The sequence below is a fragment of the Rhinolophus sinicus genome, linkage group LG05 (genome assembly GCF_036562045.2).
Source record: "Rhinolophus sinicus isolate RSC01 linkage group LG05, ASM3656204v1, whole genome shotgun sequence".
NCBI lineage: Eukaryota > Metazoa > Chordata > Mammalia > Chiroptera > Rhinolophidae > Rhinolophus > Rhinolophus sinicus.
Genome location: NC_133755.1, coordinates 21,355,488 through 21,371,068, shown reverse-complemented (window position 1 = coordinate 21,371,068; position 15,581 = coordinate 21,355,488). Strand labels below are relative to the sequence as shown.

Below are 15,581 nucleotides of genomic sequence, written 5' to 3'. Positions count from 1 at the left end.
GCCAATAACTGACCTTGGACTTCTAGCTTCCAAAACTGTACAATAAATTTTCTGTTGTTTAAGCCAGCCAGTTTATGGTACTTTGTTACACAGCCCTATTAAGCTAATACAGTATTTGACAGCACAATTCTAATTTTAAATGAGCCTGATAAATACACACGACTTTCTACCATGAAGAGTCATATTCATCATCTTTGAATAATATAATAGATATAAAACTTAAACACGAATATTTTTGTATAATGTTATTACCATTACTTAACACAGTAACATTTAAACAGTAACTTAAAATATGACAATACTGGAAAAAACACTCACATATTTTGAAGTTAAACTTGCAGCACTTATATTAAAGAAGGTCGCATTAGATTCTGCAGCTACTGCTTTAGCCTTTAAAAATCACAAGGGCAAACATTACATTAGTTCAATATCTTGCTTTAAAAAGATAACCACATTAGATCAACTTAAGTATTAGAAAAGATTTTCTAAAAATGTAAGGTATGACACAATTCCCAGTACATGGCAATCAATGTGTTTCCTTCTTAGCAATGAGGAAAATCTAGGAAGACCTGTGCTTTGCTCCACTCTCTTTTTTCGTAATGGAGACTGGATAGGGAGAGGTTAAAAAATAAGAAGGTATTACTCTCTTCCTAGTTTTAGAAAGACAACTGGATAGGGAGAGGTTAAAAAATAAGAAGGTATTACTCTCTTCCTAGTTTTAGAAGAGAAAGATGAACAGCTAAGGAAAGAAGTTACTCTTTCCCTATTTACTTTTTTCCCTCTAGAAGAGCTATGCAAGAGAAAGAAGTATCCAGATCCCAGTAAAAACTTTTGGCAAAGGATACTGGGAAAAAAAAATCTGTTGTATGTTAATTACACTTCAATTTAAAAAAAAAATCTGTATCACGCAGATTATTTATATAAAGTTGTTAAGATAGTAAAGTCAAGGGTTAGGAAGACAATATAGTAAGGTAAGCTCTTCTAAAGTAAAAATTTTATTATTTAACTTGGGAAAATAATAAAAACTACCCTGATCAATTTAACTAGCCCAAAACATATGACTGAAGATAACATATATGGTTTTCCATCTATTTTTTCATTGGAAACTAGTTTAAAAACTTAAGAGAAATATGTTATAGCAAAAAGCAAGCCATTAATAATAGAATCAGGAACAATGTAAAGTTTTAAAAATATATATTATTGTTCCAAATATCTCAAAAGAACATTCAAACTTACAAAGAATTCTTACCAGCATTGTTTTCCCATTTCCAGGTGGACCAAAGAGTAACAATCCTCTGGCAGGAGCTCTAAGCCCTGTGAACAGCTGAAAAATATATACACAACTATAATTATGGAGATACTTTTTTCCAGACATTTTAAGAATTATTTGTCATCTAAAAAGCACAATTTTTCAGTAGCATCCTCTCAAACAGAAGAGAACACAAATCAATAAACTATAATTATTTATTATATTATAATAAATTAATTATAATAAAGTATAATTATTAAGATAGAAGAAAACAGAATGAAATAAAACCAAGTCCTCATTAATCAAAATGAAAACAGACTGGTTAAACTAAACATATTGATCATAGGTATGCTTCTCTACTTCCTTTAGAAATCTCACCAACAGAACAGTAAATGAATAAAAAAGATAACAATCTTCAAAACAGAATAGGAAAGGAGACAACAGAGGACACAATGAGTTTTTGTAGATGGAGAACTGATAAAGTGCGGTAAATTATTTAGCACAGCTGCAGCAGCTGCTTGTGAAGGGATATCCAGATACAAGGAGCAAGCTGATGTGAACGAAAACCCATGGAAAAGCTTAGGACGCAGAATCATCGGCTACTGCAGAAAGCAGCAGTAAGGTAGGCAGCCAAACTGATTCAAAGTTTGTATGAGGAACAACTGAACCTATGCTCTTTACCACCCCCGCCACCCCCCCTTCCAAGAACATTTAGGCAAGTACTCTTCTTCCACAACCAAAGGAGGCAGAAGTTATATTTTAGAGAAATTAAACCAGAGTCTCCAGACTCAAGGATATCAGGTGTGGCAGGAGTCAAGGGTGAAGCACCAGACTGATAACACTTGAAGAGTGAAGGTGTATGAACTTTTAAGGTGAACCATTTGAAGTGGATGATATTCAACTTTAAAAAAACACCCCTTTTTTTTTTGGTGGTGGTGGGGTTTAGGTTTACAGAACATTGAATGGAAAGTACAGAGTTCCCATGAAACTCTTCACCTCCCCATTTTCCCTTATTATTAACATCTTGCATTGGTATGATACATTTATTACAACTGATGAACCAATATGATACTTTATTATTAATTAATGGCAATAGTTTACTTAGGGTTCACTGTTCGTATCATGCATCCACTATTACAGTCTCACTACCCTAAAAAATGCCCTGTGCTCCATTTAGTCATCACTCCCTCCCTCCCCCTGAACCGCTGGCAACCACTGATCTTTTACTGTCTCCATTGTTTTGCGACTCCAGGATGTCATATGGTTGGAATATACAGGATAGCCTTTTCAGATTTGCTTCTTTGATTTAGAAGTATCTAGCTAAGGTTCCTCTGTGTATTTTCCTGGTGTGATAGCTCATTTCTTTTTAGTGATGAATAATAGTATTTTATTATACGAATATACCAGTTTATCCATTTACTTATGAAAGAACATGTTAGTTGCTTCCAAGTTTGGGCAATTTCAAGTAAAGCTACTATAAACATTTGTGTGCATGTTTTTGTGCGGACATATATTTTGACTCATTTGGGTAAATACTAAGGAGCGTGACTGCTAGACAGCACAGTAAGAATATGTTTAGTTTTGTAAGAAAGTGTCAAAATGTCTTCCAAAGTGGCTGTACCATTTGCCTTCCTGTCAGCAATGAACGAGAGTTCCTGTTGCTCCACCTCATCACTAGCGTTTGGTGCTATCAACATTACAGATTTAGCCATTCTAGTAAGTGTGTAATGGAATCTTACTGTTATTTAACTTGCAATTCCCTAATGACAAATGATGTAGTGTATTTTTTTCACATGCATGTTTGTCATCTGTGTTATCTTCTTTGGTGAGGTGTCTGTTCAGATTTTTTGCCCATATTTTAACTGAGTAATATGTTTTCTTACTGTTGGGTTTTAAAAGTTCTTTGTATCGTGTTTCCCTGAAAATAAGACCTAGCAGGACCATCAGCTCTAACGTGTCTTTTGGAGCAAAAATTAATGAGACCTGGTCTTATATTTATATATATTATATAATATATATTTTGCTCCAAAAGACACGTTAGAGCTGACAGTACAGCTAAGTCTTTTTGTTGTTGTTGTTTGTCTTTTTTCAAAGTGGTGAAAAAGTTTTTGAGAAGAGATAGTACACTCCAAAGAATTAGGAGCTGGCTGAGCACCAAGAGGAGCAGCTGAGGGCTCAGGGCTCAAGGTGGAATTATTAAGAGAAAAAGTACACTCCAAAGGGTTTGGAGCGGCCCCGAGCAAAGGCAAGGCTCGAAAGGGGCTCAATGCTCAATGCTCAAAGGGCAGCGGCTCTGGCTAGGTCTTATTTTCGGGCAAACACTATTTAATTTGGATACCAGTCCTTCAACATATATGAGGTATGATCAAATAATACAGTGAATGTTTAAAAAAAATTATTACAGTAAAAGACATATTGCCATTAATTCCCCTCAATACTCCCCCTCACTTCAAACACACTTATTCCATCGTTCTTGCACTAACCGAAGCAATTCTGGAAGTCCTCTTTTGTGAGTGCCTTTAGTTGTGCTGTCGCAGCTGCCTCAAATCACTTTGAAATTGCCGTATACCAGAAGCGATGTGTGACACGGAGTGTTGTCATGATGGAGGATGACTTATGGCACACATTAAAACATACCTTCTCTCAATTGTAGCTGATACCCGACTGACTGCACTGAACAAGTTGAAACCTGTCACACACTGTTACTAAGGTTCGACACACCGCTTCTCGTATTGAAGATCCCTGCCTTTTCATTGGATGGCACTCAGCAGCAGCATTCGCCATATTTTGTGATCACAACAGAAAGGCTCCATGTCTCACATCGTTTCTAGTACAGCATATTCTGTCAAATAAAAACATTACGGTGTGTCCTCGTCCACCTTATTCATGGAATCTGGCACTTTGCCACCTCTGGCTCTTCCCCAAAGTCAAAATGACCATGAAAGGTAAATGTTTTGAATTTATTCAGAACATTGAGGTAACCACGACAGCACAACTACAGACACTCCTGAAAGAGGACTTCAGCACTGCTTCAGAAAGTGGCAAGAACGATGGGATAAGTGTGTTCGAAGTGAGGGGAGGATGTATTTTGAGGGGGATTAATGGCAATGTGTCTTTTTCTGTAATACATTTTTTTATTTGAACATTCACCCTATTTTTTTTTATCACACCTTATGTTTGGCCAAAATCGTCTCCTAGTCTGTGGCTTGTCTTTCATTCTCTTAATGAAGTCTTTCACAAAGAAGTTTTTAATTTTAATGAAGTTTAACTTATCAATTTTTTTCTTTCAAGGATCATGCTTTTGGTGTTGTAGCTAGTAAGTCATCCTCAAACTAAAGATCATCTACATTTTCTTCTATGTTATCTTCCAGGATTTTTATAGTTTAGTTTGCCTTTTACATTTAGGTCTATAGCCAATTTTGAATTTTTATATAGTATGTGTCTAGATTAATTATTTTGCATGTGGACGTTCAGTTGTCCCAGAACCATTTGTGGAAAAGGCTATCTTTTCTCCATCAAATTGCCATTGCTCCTTTGTCAAAAATAAGTGGACACGTGGATCTATTTCTGGACTTTCTAGTCTGATCTACTGATCTTCTCTATTCTTTTGCCAATGACATGCTGTCTTGATTACTGTAGCTTTTTTTGTTTTTAATATTTTTTTCCAGCTTTATTGATATAGTCAACATAATTGTACAAGGTTAAGATGTACAATGTGATTTGATACATATTTATGGCAAAATGTTTACCTCAATAAGGTTAGTTAACACATCCTTTACCTCACATAATTACCATTTTGTTGTTGTTATGGTGAGAACATTAAAGCTCTACTCTCATAACAACTTCCAAGTATACAATATGTATTGTGAACTATAGTCACCACGCTATACATTAGATTCCTAGGATTTATTCACCTTTTAACTGAAAGTTTGTACCCTTTACCGATCTCTCCTTGTTTCTCCCTTCATTCTACTCTGTGTCTATGAGTTCAATGCTTTTAGATTCCACATATAAGTGAGATCACATAGTATTTTTCTTTTCTGTCTGATTTATTTCACTTATACATTGCAGAATTTTCACTTATCACAAATGGCAGGATTTCCTTCTTTTTTTACGGTTGAATAATATTCTTTTATATGTATATAAAATGTTTTATAAATATAACGTTTTATATATACATATATATGTATATATAAAATATTTTCTTTATCCAATCATTCATCGATGGACAATTAAGTTGTTTCCATGTTTTGGTTATTGTGAATAATGCTGTGTGATTACTGTAGAGTTATAGTAAGTCTTGAGGTAATGTCCTCCAACTTTGTTCTCCATCTTCGTTCTTTTCCTTCAATATTGTGTTGGCTATTCTGGGTCTTTTGCCTCTCCATATAAACTTTAAAATCAGTTTCATGATCCACAAAATAACTGGCTGGAGTTTTGACTGGGATTGTATTGAATCTATATATCGACTTGGAAAGAATTGACATCTTGATAACATTCTGTCTCCCTATTCATTTAGTACATTTACTAAGGTTTTTTGCCCTTCCCTGAGTCTAGGATATTCAACTTTCATCTAGCATTTTCACATTATTCCAGCTTCTTAATCACACATTATGCCACTACCATGGAAATATGCCTAAATGCAAATTCATGTGTTTGACCTCACTGTTTAGTTTAGATGTATTCTTTTAAGGTACGGGTAAAGCAGAAGCTGAATGACTTTTCCAGCATAGTCCAAAAATTTCCTTAGTACTGCCTTCGCAATTTTAGATGTACTTTTTGTACCCTAAAAAGCACAGCACTTAATAAATACTAAAACCCACATTTAATAATTAGGTGGCAGCTATAGCATTGAGGAGGCAGTTCTTATCTTAGGAAATTTATTTTTATTTCATTCCCTAAATCCACCACTTTACTATAATCTTGAGCAAATAATTTGTGTCTTAGGATTAATTTCTTCATCCACAAATAGACTAGACAATTGCTAAGATCCTGTTCACGTCTACAACTATATGAATCCTTTGAACAAGCATTTTTGGTCAAAACTCAGTCTGCTGTATTTACTACTCTTTATAACTCCAACAATACAAAGGCTACCATATGTTTCCCCAAGGTGGCCTGAAATGGTACAAAAGATAAATTTGGTTTATATAAGAAAAAATGCTTTCCATTTTAATAATTCACAAATTATTTTATTGCATATTATCAAACTTTCAATTAGGTTATCAAACCAGTGATTTCATGTACATTGCTACTTAGAATGAATAAGTAGTAAAACAAAGGAAGCAGATTGAAAAATATTCAGTAAGTTCCAGTATAGTTGGTACTCATGAGTTGTAAACACCATCAAGTAATATGAAAATGACTGAGACTATAGAAAAACAGAGCCACATAACCTTTACACATTCATTTAAAAGTGCATCCATCCCAATGTGCCATACAACATCTACTTTCACTAGATGTTGTAAATGAATCCATAAGACCTGAAGGTTCAAGAAGATAAATAACTGACCCAGAAGTGGATCTTCAGATTTATTTTTTGCAACATTATCAGAATAACATCAAATATTCAATCTGTGAATTAAAAAAATGCCAAACAGTGCCAAGTATCGAAAATCAAATACTTATTATCCATTGCAAGATTATCTAATTTCCTTAGCGGGTATAAAGAATATGGCATGGAAAGTTAGATCCCTACCCATTATTCACTGGCTCTCTACTTACTTTCATGACTTAATTTCTTTGAAAATAATTCTTTTAAAACTTGTTCTTCAAATTTAGACTTAAAGGATAATTTTATCGTAATTACCCTTTTCTCCAGTATGATTTCTGTCTCTTAATTTTAAATCCTTCTTACCTTGATATAAAAATTATTTCCTGTTACCTACTTTTCCTATAAATGTTAAAAATGGGTCATTTGCCTCTCCTATATTAACTAGTCGACATCAATTGCTAGTGTTTTTTAATTTTTTTAAAAATCATTATCTCTACTGTTATATGAATTAATCATTCTAATATAGCTCAAACATTTCTTTACTGCTGCTAGATTCAGTAATGGATGATGTTATAGGAAAGTGATAATATCCTCCTTACCTCAGGCCTCAGAGAAGGAAGAATGACAATTTCTTGCAATGCTTGTTTTGCCAATTCTTGACCAGCTATATCATCAAATTTAACAGCTGTTCCACTAAGAAACAGAATTTTAGTTAGCTCCACAATAAAAATGTGCTTCAGTTATTATAATATGAAGTCTAAGCTCAATGAAACATAGTCATTTTTATGTTAACTTACTGTGAAACTATAGTTAAATCAGAAAGCAATGGTTTTCTACATTTATAGTAACTGGAAACCAACATAAAAATTAAATATGTAAATCAGACAAGGTATTTATTATCTATTTCGCATATGATACATTTTGTAAATAAAAACTGTAAAACAAAACACTTTAGATGGCAAAACTTACTTGTCCACAATTTCATTCATTATAAGGTTAGCAAGGTTGCTGTCCACATTCCTAAAATTCTTCATGTCTTTCTTTTTACGAGCAGCAGTTGTAGGGGTGGAAGGTTTATTTGTTCGATTTGTTTTTGGTGTACTCTTAAAGGACACAAAAGTTTAATGTGAAAATACAACCTAGCCTTTACACTTTTCACAAGAGAATTAACCTTTAAGTTCACAGAATTAAAGGTTTAAAACAAGGAAAAAGAATACAAGAATCCCAAAGATGTATTATTTACTCCAAGGTAAAAGGTATTCACCAGAGAACTACATTTGCCTTGAAGTGGGTTTATAGAGGATTTTGTCCAGAGAGATTGAGCTACTATAAAATAAAAAGGCTCTATGACAATACAGTCATGTAATTTTGATCCTTGTTAGAATTGTAACAAAACTCTAGGTATATTTAATGTCACAAAACATTTACATAGATTTAAATAATTTTAAAAATAACAAATTTAAAATGAACTACATAGCATTATACAACAGATTGGATAAGCAAACTTACTATAAAAAAAGCCTAATTAGGTCCAAAACGAGGTAAAGTAAGATTTGCTTTTTTTATTTATTTATTTTTTTTAATTAAATTTATTGGGGTGACAATTGTTAGTAAAATTACATAGATTTCAGGTGTAAAATTCTGTATTACATCATCTATAAATCCCATTGTGTGTTCATCACCCAGAGTCAGTTCTCCTTCCATCACCATATATTCGATCTCCCTTACCCTCATCTCCCACCCCCCACCCCCAAGATTTGCTTTTTAACAGCAAGATGCCCTTATAGATTTTAAAAAAAGAAAAATTACATTCAACTTTGTGGAAACTTATCAATTCTTTGAGGCATTATAAAGTATTTGAAATAAACTTAAGCAGGCATATCATGTTCAAATTTTTCTATGTGCAAAGCAGAGCAATTAAGTTCTGTCTCCAAATACCTTATGAGTGGCAGTTGAAGGACCAGGTCCCTGTCTCACTCCAGAAACCATGGATAAACCACTGTAACTAGGTGCTCTGTGATGGCCTGAAAGGCTTGTGGATCCAGCTTTCGTAACTGTTTTTGAACGAGGCAGTGAATTACTAGTGTGTGTTAAGGGATCTTTTCTTTTTGGAACTGCTCCACTTTCTATTAAGGAAATAGTAAAATCAAAATGGTTAGAAAATTGTGGCTAAACATTATAAAAGTAATAATAAAGGCCAATACAAATTTGCAAAATTAAGCTAATAGGTTTTTCTACTTTAGCAATATTTCAAAATAAGATTTCAATCAGTATGTTAATACTAGGGTGTTCATAGGGTGTTGCAATTGGTTGAACAAGATATGGTTTATTTAGGTTTTAGATTTCTTGATGTATATTCTAATTTTCTTATTGTACAGAAGGGAAAAAATAGCACTGCATTACCTTTGTTCCAAACTTTTAAGACTATAAGATAGTATGAAAGTCCATGATCTGTGCCCATGAAAAGAGTTTTAAAAAACAATCAATTTCTAATACTGAATGTCAACTATAATTATATATATGTGTGTATATATATACACACACACAGTCATGGGATGTAAAGTACAGCAGAGGGAATATAGTCAATGGTATTGTAATAGCTATGTATGATGTGAGAGGGGTAGTAGACTTATTGGAGTTATCACTTTGTGAGGGGTGTAAATGTCTAATCATTATGTTGTTTTGTACACCTGAAACTACTAAAAAATCAATTTTTAATTTAAAGGTATAAAGATATAGTCTTTAATATGTCAAGTATTTAATGTGCTGTATAATATATATGTAAATAAATATAGAAGATCTTCAATTAAGTCTAAAAGATTACCTGACTTACCTACAGTGCTCTTCTACATAAATTACAGGCTTTTAAATTTTCAAATCTCACTGCTTCCCAATAATATTTTTATAAACAATGTTTATACTGTGAAGACAAATGTTAAATCAGTCAGCAAATTACAGTAGCCTAGAGAAAAGACAAAAGCCTTATTTTTGCTTTTCTCATCAACTCCTTTAATACGGTTTAATAAAACTCAAAAGAAGGGAAATTGAGAGTAAAGTAAGGTGATCAAGAAGTTTTTCCAGTAAATAAACGTAAAGTTCTGAAACATATGTTGAAAGAACTAGTGAATAGTGACCCTAAGGGAAGAAGCAGGAGGCAATCCAGAAAAGGGAATGACAATCAGCAAAAGCAAAGATATGAATAAAAGCAAGATCTGTGTAGGGTGAAGATAAATATTCATTTCAGAGGAAAAAAACCAGACTGGAGAACTTCTTCAGACACACATATACAGTCCTGAGACTACAAATGGATAGAAATTTCCACATGGAAGTATGACAATAACAGCAGACTTTTCATAACAAAATAACAAAGGTCAGTAGGCAATGGAGTATATTCTAAATGTTGACGGAAAAGAAGTGTTAACCTACATCAATTCTATATCCAGATGACTTATCACTTAAGAATGAGGGTTATTTTCAGACATTAGAAAGACTAAGAGAGTTTACTATCTACAAACCCACATTAAAGGAACTACTAATGGAGGTCTTTTTGTTAAAAAGCATATTAAACACAGAAAGGAGTAAAAAACTGTAATATAAAATTAGAGAACAAGGAAAATCACAAAATATGTGGGGACGAAAAACTCAAAAAAGGAAATATAATTAGAATAAATTATTTGGTTTTGGGCAAATGGTATTTACTAAGTCTTAATAGTGTTAAATATGATTTTAAAATATAACTAAAAATAGCAATACATATATTGGGAGACAAAGGGTGGCATAAGAGAATCAACTTCTACCTGAATAAGAAGTCAATACATATCAAAAACTGATAAATCAAGAACAGTATTTTAAAAGTACAATCTGATGATGGTGAAATAGCCACTAAAATCAAGATACGAAATATTTCCATCATACCCAAAAGTTTCCTTGCATCCATTTGCATAGCACTCCATCCCTCTGACTGTCCCTAGCCCTAGGTAATCACTAATCTGCTTTCTGATAATATAGGAATCATTTGACTTAGCAATTGCTATTGATCTGGGTTCATGATCGCTGCATCTTTCTTTTGACATCTCCAGTTGCTGTTGAAGCTATCTGGCAAATTTTTATTTCAGCAACTGTAGTTCTCAACTTTAGAATTTCCATTAGTTTTTTTGTGTAGTTTGTATTATCCGCTAAGATTGCAGGTTTGTTAACTGATACCACATTTTCTTTTACTTTTTTGAATATATTTATAATAGCTGCTTTGAAGTCTTTGTCCGCTAATTCAACATCTGGGCACAGTCAAGAGTCAGTTTCCTCTGACTGATTTTTTTTTTCTTGAGTAAGGGTCACACTTGCCTATTTCTTTGCACGTCTAGTAATTCTGAGTAGAAAATTGGACATTGTAGATAATATACTGAAGTAATAAGTAGACTTTGGCATAACTATTTCCTAACAGAGATAAGTAACTCATCCCAGTGTCACATCACAGACTGTTCCAGAAGTGGGTGACACTCAAAAACTAGGCTGGAGTGAACCAGCTCATTCATTAGTACAAACACCAGTGCTGCGTAAATTAGCTCTGAAGTCAAAATGTTCCCTCAACCAGAAAACAGAATAGGACAGACAGATTATTAGGGATTTGAAGTAATATAGTTGGTTTTTTTTTAATGGGTCCCAGAAAGAGAAACTGGCTTTTTAAAATTTTTTGCATTTTAGAAAAGTACAGGGGGATCTCGCATGTGGAATGAAGTAGAAGAGAATCAAGACAACAACGGAAAGGCATACCAGCTCTTCAAGGCTCGAAAATTTTTGCTGTTTATCCAAGTAGAATTATTAGGATCTTAAATTTGTATTTTGGAAACGTAACTATTTATATGTGGTGCAGTCTTACATTTCTTTGTTTGTTTAAAAAGTTCCCTATGAAAATGTCAATTCTTTAAAGCCATGCTAAGAGAAATAGACAAAATACTTATCTCTATACTTGAAATGGTATTTTTAAATCAGGTACAGGAAGGAATGAGGAAAGGAATGTAGCTACTGACATGGGGCTTACACTGGAAGATCAAACCAAAGAAAACTCTTTAAGGGATAAGTGAAGCCACACATGGAAAGAGTTAATGACCAACTGTCCATAGAAATCCATTTACTCTATCTCTTCTATACTGAAATCTTAAAAGTTTTGTATTATATATGAATATGTACATATGAATATGAAGGCAGTTGTCTTATAGTCCGAACTAAGGCTTTTTGTTTTTGTTTTTGCTACAATTTAAATAAAGTTGTATGGACATGAGACTAATGCTGAAAAAGTCACCAATAAAACTGGCCAAGACATCAGAGAACCTAAAAAATGAAGATTCTCCCCACTAAATAAAACAAAATAGCATTTACTGTGCTGTCAGAGATGATACCCCAAAGTTAGTGGAATACAAACTTAACCCATAATAAATACTAGTATTCTAATGTTTCTCCTCACTATGTGAACTGAGCTTCAAATTATTTCTAACAAGTGCTAAGATAAAACATTCAAGTATAGTATATATGAAAATTGATATGCAATGAAAACTGACATAAAACAAAATTTTAAATTTCTGTCTTAAAAAACACTACTTCATAAAAACCTTATATATCTATCCACAAATTAAAAAGCACAAAAGCTGAAAATACAATAGAAAGAAAATATTTTCATAATCTAGGAAAATGAACCTTCATGTTTTATAATCTCAAAAATTAAGAGGTTGCAAAATATGCAAATAAAGCATGTTGGGAATGGCTATATATTACCGTTACATGTTTATACACTGTGAATGATGGGGATACTACTGTATTTTTAACATGGCCCTGAGAAAACAAAAACCAATCACATCTATCATTATAAAATCAAATCAACATTATCAGGTTAAGTAGGACTTGACTTTGCATGCAAGCTTTATTATTTACGTTAGTTAACCTGAACCCACCTGACTGGAGATGTCCATTGCGGCATGTCAAGTTAGTACTGTCATTATAGACGTCTGTTTGTGACTTGGAAAATTGCAAAACTGGTTGCAGCTTCTCTATGCAACAGAGGGGGTAAGAAAGAACAAAATAAACAAAAAGAAAAAAATGCATAATGAAAAAAAGATACATGTAAAAATGAAAACTGATTTGAAGTGTTACAAGGATATTGTTACATGATGAAGGGTTTTGCATTTATGTAAAATTCTCCTAAAATAAATAATTAGTAAAAACTCAGACATTAAAAAAGCAACAGAAATTAACAAGTGAATGGCTATGTTAAAAATATACCTTATTCAGATTTGGTAACCTGAGGCAGTTCCATATCACTATTATTATCATCAGCAAATATTTTCTGAGTATTTAGTATGTCCAAATTATTGTGTAGGAAGAGCAGCATGGAGATTAAAAAAATGAATATGGTCTCTACCACCCAGATACTTATTAAATATAATTGACAACTTACAACACGATTTTTTTTAAAAAGAAGATTGTATAGCACGAAAGAAAGAGAACATTAAAAGGGCTTTACAGAAAAAGTGGACTATGAGTTGGATAGGATTTGAAAGGTAAAAAGAAAGGACCTTTCAGGAAAGGAGAACAACACTTAAAATGACACAGACGAAAACTATAAGGAATGTCTAGGAAATGCCATGTTAATCTACATTAACATGTCAAGCAAAAGATAAAGGTAATAAAGCAGACTGGAATAAGCATGCTGCAGAACTGTGTGTACAATACCCTATCATTTTTGACACACACACGTGCACTTTTAGACAGTAGTCCCCCCTTAGCAGCAGGGGATACACTCCAAGACGCCCCAGTGGATGCTTGAAACTGCAGATAGTACAGGACCTTACACGTTTTTTCTTATACATACACATCTATAATAAAGCTTAATTTATAAATTAGGCACAGTAACATTAACAACAATAACTAGTAATCAAATAGAACAATTATAATATACTGTAATAAAAGTTATGTGAATGTGGTCTCTTTCTCTCTGATAACTAACCTGGTAACGAAGACGGCTACTAAGTGACTAACTAGCAGGTAACATATACAGCATGGATACGCTGGACAAAGGGATGATTCACATCCCAGATGGGATGGAGCGGGAAGGCCCAAGATTTCATCACGCTACTCGGAACAGCATGCAATTATAGATCATTTTTTTCTGGAATTTTCCATTTAATATTTTTGGACTACAGCTGACCGCGAGTATCTGAAACAGCAGAAAGTAAAATCATGGATAAAGGGGGACTACGGTACAAGAAGGTTATCTCTAAAAAGGACCCAGACAAACTGGTAATAGCAGCTGCCTTTGGAAGGGGAAATGAGTGGCTGAGGCATAGTATGGGATAGTTAAAAACTTAAAACTTCTAAAATTTTGTGGCATGTGCCTATATCTCCTATTTTAAAAATTAACAAAGGATTATTTCAACCCTACCTTCACTTCAAATAACAACAACAAATCCTCTTATGATCTGGGTCTCTATGTCTAGCACCTGAAGGCTAAGAGGGTAGCAGTTTAAACTTCCTTGCCACTCTGCATCACTGCTACATTCTTTTTTCCCCATTCAACTAAATCCACATTGCTAGTTGACAAACACCCTGCTCCACCACTACCTCACTAGAACGTACCTGCTTTAGCTTGTTTTCCGAAGGTCTCAAGGATTCAATAAAATAATATACATAAAGTACCTGCTCTGTGCCTCATTCACAATAGGGCTCAATTTTTGCCACATTAATTTTCTTGAAACATTCCAACTTGTCATAACTGATTATTTTCTTCAATACTAGAAAGTCAATGAATACAATAAAAAATATAGCACATATATACTAACTCTCCTAAACTTTCATTTCTAAGGTCAGACAAGCAGGCGCCATGCTTGGTTTATGGTACAACCACACATGCCTTTGGGACAGGTTAAATAGCAGCTACCCTTTTTGCACAAAGCACAAAGTACTGCACAGCTTTTGTATCCTAGAACTGGCTGATACAATATACCTTGGAGCTGGGTTTTTTTTGTTGTTGTTGTTAGTTAACAGGTAGGTCATCTGATTTTTCTCAATGATAATACTCTCCAAATCACCATACTGAGAAAGAAACCATTTGTGTTGGCAACAGACATAAATTAGAAAAAACACTGATTTATAAATGTCTTCTTTATCAATTAACACTCCCTTCAATGAGATGTAACAGAAAGTTCACATAAACATTCATTATATAATAAACAAATTAAATCCTCAGTTTTGATAATAATTAGGAACAAAAGTCCATAGAATTTGTTTTTTAGGTGTGTAGGGTTTAGATTTAGATGTATGGAAACACACATTCACAATAGCAGTACACTGCTAATGTGAACCTACTCAATTCATTTTTGTTAAAGAATGTAAGTTTAGTTTAATGCTTCTTTTTAGGATGACTAAACGTTATATAGAGTAATCAATGACTTAAAATAAAAGTTACTTTGCTGCTTGACCTCTCACACGCAAGCCCCACACAATTATCTACTTAAAAAGAAAATCTTACCACTTAACTCGTCTGCCTAAAACCCTTTAGCAGCTTCCCACTGCCCGTAGATTAGCACTCGGCTCCTTTACGTGATAAACAAGGCCATCCATGCAATCCCAAATCCCCGTCTCTACCAGCACCCTTCCTTACTCACTATGCTGTTTCTTGCCCAAGTCTTTGTTCACACTTTTATTTCCCTCTGTACCATCTTTCTCCCTTTCTTCAATAACTTTTATCTTTTTTGATACCCACTTTAGTTTTCACTTCTTCCAGGAAGATTTCCTAGACACCTATTTCCCCACCCCCACAACATATTTGTACATTACATCCTGCACTGA

The 15,581-nt window shown here is 33.6% G+C and overlaps 1 protein-coding gene across 4 annotated transcripts in view; it reads right to left on the bottom strand.

Moving 5' to 3' along the window:
- Positions 1-15,581, bottom strand: part of SPAST (spastin) — a 50,326-nt gene that overhangs the window by 15,561 nt on the left and 19,184 nt on the right. For 2 of the 4 annotated variants that reach the window (XM_019741577.2, XM_019741586.2), the window contains exons 4-9: positions 12,689-12,784; positions 8,682-8,869; positions 7,713-7,846; positions 7,343-7,436; positions 1,250-1,324; positions 319-390 (exon numbers count right to left, since the gene is read on the bottom strand). In XM_019741577.2, the coding sequence (XP_019597136.2) occupies positions 319-390; positions 1,250-1,324; positions 7,343-7,436; positions 7,713-7,846; positions 8,682-8,869; positions 12,689-12,784 (659 nt within the window). The remainder of the gene's footprint in view (positions 1-318; positions 391-1,249; positions 1,325-7,342; positions 7,437-7,712; positions 7,847-8,681; positions 8,870-12,688; positions 12,785-15,581) is intronic. The other 2 variants (XM_074331858.1, XM_074331859.1) reach the window with 1 other exon arrangement.